Here is a 6,000-nt window from a genome sequence, read left to right as displayed (position 1 = left end):
CAATGAACATGGGGTGCGGATGTCTTTTCGAGTTAGTTTTTGTTTCCTTTGGATAAATACCCAGAAGTGGAATTGCTAGATCATGTGGTAGTTCTATTTGTAATTTTTTGAGGAACCTCCACACTGTTTCCCACAGTGGCTGCACCAATTTCCACTCCCACCCACAGTGCACGAGGGCTGCCTTTTCTCCACATCCTCCCAGCACTTCTGTCTTGTCTTTTTGAGAAAAGCCATCCTAACAGGTGTGAAGTGATATCTCGTTGTGGTTTTGATTGGCATTTCCCTGATGATTAGCAATGATGAGCATCTTTTCACGTACCTGTTGGCCATCTGTATGTCTCCTTTGGAAAAATGTCTATTCAGATCCTCTACCCATTTTTAAATAGGATTTTTTTTTGCTCTTGAGTTGTATGAGTTCTTTATCTATTTTGGACATTAACCTCTTATCAGAACCAGAAGTGAGGTTTCACAGGGCAGCTCTTAAAATTCCCCCGGTTTCCATGTATGAAAGACGACATTCTGTGTCAGACATAGGAAAAGTAATTTGTAGAACAACTATGTCATGTGGAATTTAAGTTTCTCTTTTCTGTCAAAACCATGCATTACTCCCCTCATGACTTTTCCCCTTGAAAAGGAAAGCCACAGACATCTTGTTATTGCTCACGAGCCCTTGATGAGAGGTTTTCGTATTGTTGCAGCCTTAGAGCAAACTACAGAGGAAAATAGTATTGTCCTTAGGACAGCTGTGGTTGTGAAACAGTTCAAAGGTGCCTTCCAGCTAAACAGGTAGCTGCCGGCAACCCTAGCAACCAAACAAAAACCAGGGGGAAAACACCGCTTTGTAAGGACCAACGTGCCAGCTGTGACCTCACAGAAAGGCTCTTCTTTCCAGAAAGAAAGCCGACCCATCCTCCTCTCTTGGCACACAGTTCAGCTCCGAGCTTGCTGCAGCAAGGAGCCACGTCACTCCCAGATCCAACAGAAGCAGGGGTGGGAGGAGCGTCCCTCTGCCCACAGGCCCCGGGATGCTTCCCTTGCTCTCTCCCTCCGGGGGGCTCTTGACTCTCCTTCCCCGGCAGTCCTGCCTGCACAAAGCAGGAATTTGGCAGAATGGGCCAATAATGTGCCCTGTGTCATGACACCAAAGTTATGTGGGGAAAGTTATTCTGTAAGAAATACAGAAAACTAAGAGGGGACCAAGTTTGTGGAAGGAACAGCTGCTCAGAGGATCCACAAAGCCCGCTCTTCCAACATGGTTTACTCACTCCTTGTCATAAAAACGTAGAGGAGGAAGAGCCGAGGGAGCAGGACCCGAGCGGGCTCCGTGTGCTTGCTGTTCACTTAACAAACAGACTTTGATTATGAATCAGTTCCTTTCTAGGTTCCAGAAGAGCCAATGTGTCACTGTAACTTTTTTTCCCCCCAAAAGCAGCAGTTAAACGGCACCTTTTTTTGGATGTCACCCCATTTGGTTGGATTTTCTAGTTAACGCCTGAAAAGAGCATGGAGGCAGTCAAGACAGTTGTAACTACTTGGTTCATGTACATTAAGAAAACTCAGATAATTTTCAAATGAATATGAAACCTTTACAACAAGTAGGTCTCCTGAACATAATGTGCTTTACTCCCCTGGTTCAAGTTTTTAGGATGAAAATGAAGAGGAATTGGAGAGGTTCCAGAGGATAGTAATGAAAATGATTAAAGGGCCGATGATGAAAGGTTGGAGGACTTGGGGTTACTTAGCCCGGAGAAGAAAAATTGGAGTGTGATTTAACGGCAGTCTTCAAGTGCAGCAGGCGGAGGGTGATTACAAGCGTGGCAGCAGCTGCGCCCCAGCTGTACTGAAGGTTGAAAAAAGGAAACAACCAGAGTATCAGCAAGAAATTTAAGTTAGACCAGTGATATCGATAGTTCTAACTAGCTCAACGATGGAAAACCACCGCGGAAGACCACGAAATAACTGATGTTTTAAACTTAAAACAGTTTTTGCTAAATCAGATACCAACTTATATGCTAGTATAATAAAAGCTTAAAAGGAAAATTATGGAATACAAACTCAAAATTGGGAAAATAGTGCCTTTGGGGAAACGAGTGGGAATTAAAACCTTCAGCACAGGGACACCTTGATTTGGGGAGCCCGGTTTGGGAACCGGTGAGCTACGACCATGGAAAGCACCTGCACACTTGCCGTGAGAGCCTGAGGCTGACGGCTGGAGCCCCGAGGGACGAGCATCAGTCCTGCCTGAATGTGCTGACTCCCTCCTTCCCTTTGGCCCTGATTTAGAGCCACACCTGGGAAAAGAGGCGGCTGGGTCCTCGCTGTGCAGGTAACTTGGAGGACTGCCTGTCCCGGAGACAGGCGTTGGCCCGTCCCTGGAGAAGGCTGCCCCAGCAGTGGCCCCGGCATGGACAAGCCGGTTCCGGCCTGGCCTGCGGATTAGTTCACCACCACCAAATCCACTCTTTAAAAAAATGACACTTCTTTTCTTAATGTTTTATTACAAAGCTTCTTTTAAAAAATGCTCAGCACATTAACTCAAACTGGAATGACAAACGTTAGATGACAGTTTGGGGCGAAGGCTGTGCCTTGCTATTTAAAAAAAAATGGGTACATCATTGCTCATTTTAACAACTGGCATAAAATCCCACTAATCGGTTAATAAAAACAGATACAAATACAGAACATTTAAAGTAAGAACAATTCAAGTGCTGGGCTTTTTACAACAAGGGGCAAGAAGGAAGGAAATGAAAATTCACTGCAAACGGGTCGGCTGAGAATATCTGGGAAAGTTTACTGTTTAAAAAAAGAAGAGATCGGCAGAAAATAAAACGAAACAGGACTCCGCCTGCTCCCAGCAGAGTGGACGTGGCTGTTGCAGTTACGTGGCTCTGCCGAACACTCGACCAAGAGGGAGGCCACGAATCGTGACAGGTGATCACAGAGAAGCCACTCATCGGATAAGATGTCGCTCAAAAAAAGACTTCTTTTCATTTCGTTTTTATTTGAAACTTTTCCAGATTTTTGAATTTTACTTCAAAGCTCATAGCTAGCAAAATATACAACAGAGAAAGTTAAAACTAAAAAGTGTAAATTAAAAAAATTCAAGTTTAAAAAAAAGAAGCAAACAAGATTGATCCTTTTGCACTGTTAAAGAAAAGCTTGAGAAAGGAGGCCAAAGAGAAACGAAGAGGCAAACGAAGAGGGAACTCCTGCACCAAATCCCCCGCGGGGTCGCAGGTGGGTGTGCGGGCTGCCTGCTCCAGCTGCTCGAGGCAGGCGAACGCAGAGTTACTGTCCTCGCCCAAGGGTTCAGGTATGGACGCGAGATGCTCTGGGAAGTGCACGGCGGAGCTGAGGGGGAAAGCTGCTCAGCTGACCCAGGGCCTGCCAGCATTCTCATGTGCTTTTTACTTTTCTTCTAAAAAATCCTTTACGCTTTATTTTGGAACTTGGCTCTTGCAGTAGATGAAGGGGGGTTGGCAGTGATTGTCTTTGTGGATCAGCGTCTCTAGCAGTGACCTCAGGGTGAAGTTGGTGTCAATTCTCCTTTGGGGTCGACTGGGCAAGCCCTGGACACAGTCTGGGTTTTCAACAAGCTTCCATCTCCAGTAGAGGCCCCGGGGTCGCTGCCTTGGCTTTGCACGTCGGGAATGAGCTTCGTTTTCCACCTCGAGAGGGAACAAATGAAACGCTGTTAGTGTGAATCTGCCACAGGCCCGTAAAAGAGTTTAACCTCCGTCACACGCAGCACGCGTCTTAAGACCCCCGCACGTCATGACTCCACTTCACTGACTTGGTGGTGGCTAACCCAGACTGCCCTGCGGTAGCCCCAAAGCCTCGGACCACGTTAGAGAATGAGGACACTTCGCTGCAATGTTCACTTTGGTTCTGTGTGTGTGTCTATACGTACGGGGTTATGATGTGAAGTGCACTGAATGAGTCACGGTACGAAGAAACGTGTTTGGAAAACATCAGCAGGGTACGGCCAAATGTGAATCAGAACGGCAGCCAATGGCCAGATCAGGGGAAGATGGGCCCTTCTCAAGTGTCTGGACTTTTTAGTCCACTGTGGGGAGCTGTCGTGTGGCTTTACACAGGACGAGGCCACACTTGGAGCCGGCGCACCGCACGCTCCGCCACGGGCTGTGCCCGCTCCACTCGTCTTCAGTGCGAGGAGCACGAGCTGCTCGATTTTGACTTAAGACTTTGCAATTCTCCAGATGCGTTTCCTTCACAACTGGGTTCTCTGATGGCAGCCCTGGCGTGTACACTCTGCAAGTCCTTAGGTAACTGTTAGATATTGCTGATGGTGACGACTTTCAAAAGAAGAATCCCTAAGTCCCACAAGCTTTAACGATCTGAGATTCTAAAAAGTGACTACAATGTGACATTGGAATAAAATGAGACAAAGACACAAGGAAAGTGGACACATCCCCAAGCTCAGTCCCTTCCCTCCAGAGAGCGTCTGCCCCAGCTCTGGCCTGGGGGGGGCTGCCTTCCTTACCTGGCTCCTTGCCAGCCTCAGGCGAGTCCCAGCTCTCTGCCTGTGCACTGTCTGTGCTACTAGCAGACGCTGGCTTTAAAAAGTTAATTCTAAATAACAGTGGATTTCTTCATGCTTTTTATTTAAGTGAGGGGAAAGAGACATTAAAGGAGAAGCGGAAGGAAGCTTTGAAATAGTTGAATAATGAAAGTTAGACCTTGGATGGTGAGTTACAGCCTACAAGGTGCTGTTCACGGAAGGAGACGGGGCTGCAGCATGGGACTGGGAGGGGCTGCCCCGGGGACTGCTGTGGGCCCTGGCTCGGTGCTCAGAAGGCGCACGGCGCTCCGCGAGCCTGTCATCGGGGCTAGCCACCATCCCTCGCTGCGTGCTGACCATGACTCTTATTACTGCAGCTACTGCCAATGCTGTCGCCCGCTGACGGATGGGCTCAGGCAAGAAACTGTATCTGGGCAGTGACTAAAAAAACAAACCAACAAAGACAGAGCGGCGGAAATCAGCCCGGGAACACTGTCAGCCCAGCCGAGGAGGTCCTCCACGACCACTGCAGTTCCTACCTGCCAGAAAGTCCACCTCTCCCCGTGGAATAGGAAAACACACACTGCGGCGGCGTGGTTTTTAAAATTTAAGCACGTACAGATCCTTCACACAGGAGCATCAAGGAGCTGCGGAGGGCCCTGCCTTTCCAAGGAGAAGGGAGCAGAGCAGGACGGTGGGGAAGTGCCGCAGATCCCGACCTACACCGGCTTCTGCGGCAGGTTTTCAAAGGTTCGGTCCAGGCTGCGCCTGCTGACGAGGAACAGCCTTACAGCCCTGGGCTGGGAGCGCACAGCAGCCTGAGGCAGGTGCTGTGACTCAGAACCGACCTGCCACTAGCAGCCAGGAATGTCTGCTTGCTGAAGGGGACAAACTGCCCTTCTGCTGGGATCTGTCCCCACCCGCAGCCCCAGGCTGACCCGAAGGGATGTGAAGACCCAGCTTCAGGGGCTGTGCAGTGGTCCCCACTCCCGAGCAGGGCTCTCGCACCCTGCCCTCCCGGCTCAGTGGGTCCTCCTCTCCCCTCCTCACGTCACCCCAAAGTGCCCCCTCCTCCTCCCTTCTTGGGCTGAACAGTGACATAATTATGAAAGTGAACTTGGTTGTCCACAGTGGCCATTTACTGCAAGGATAACATGCAGCTTCCCTGGAAAGAATCTCAGCATCTCCAATGAAGCTGTTTCTCTCTCGTCTCCCGTCTTCCCACCGTCACAAACCCTCTTGGAGAGCTGGCTCCAGAGACCTCTGTGCAGCTGCCAACCTAGGACGACTCCCCCCTGGGGATGCTCTCCCAACAGGGGACAAGCACCGAAGGAAACTGGCAGAGAAACCGTCTCTCTATCAAATCAGCCTGTCTGAACCCACTCGCCCCTTTGAAAGAGAGGGTCGTCAGGGTTGACAAGTCTTGCCTGCAACTGGGAGCAATTCCAAGGCAACTGGGGGCCTTCCAGTGTTGCTTC

General features: G+C 49.5%; 1 protein-coding gene across 9 annotated transcripts in view; it reads right to left on the bottom strand.

The window, feature by feature from the left end:
• Positions 1–2,481: 2,481 nt before the first annotated feature.
• Positions 2,482–6,000, bottom strand: part of LEF1 (lymphoid enhancer binding factor 1) — a 119,186-nt gene continuing 115,667 nt past the window's right edge. For all 9 annotated transcript variants that reach the window (XM_070611760.1, XM_070611758.1, XM_070611763.1 and 6 more), the window contains one exon: positions 2,482–3,668. Coding sequence is in view for 4 of the 9 variants with exons in the window: in XM_070611758.1 (XP_070467859.1) it covers positions 3,589–3,668 (80 nt within the window). In the remaining 5 variants the exon portion in view is untranslated. The remainder of the gene's footprint in view (positions 3,669–6,000) is intronic.

Source organism: Equus przewalskii, chromosome 2, assembly GCF_037783145.1.
Source record: "Equus przewalskii isolate Varuska chromosome 2, EquPr2, whole genome shotgun sequence".
Taxonomy (NCBI): Eukaryota; Metazoa; Chordata; class Mammalia; order Perissodactyla; family Equidae; genus Equus; species Equus przewalskii.
Note: the sequence above shows the minus strand (reverse complement) of the source record. Positions and strands in the feature narration are given on the sequence as shown.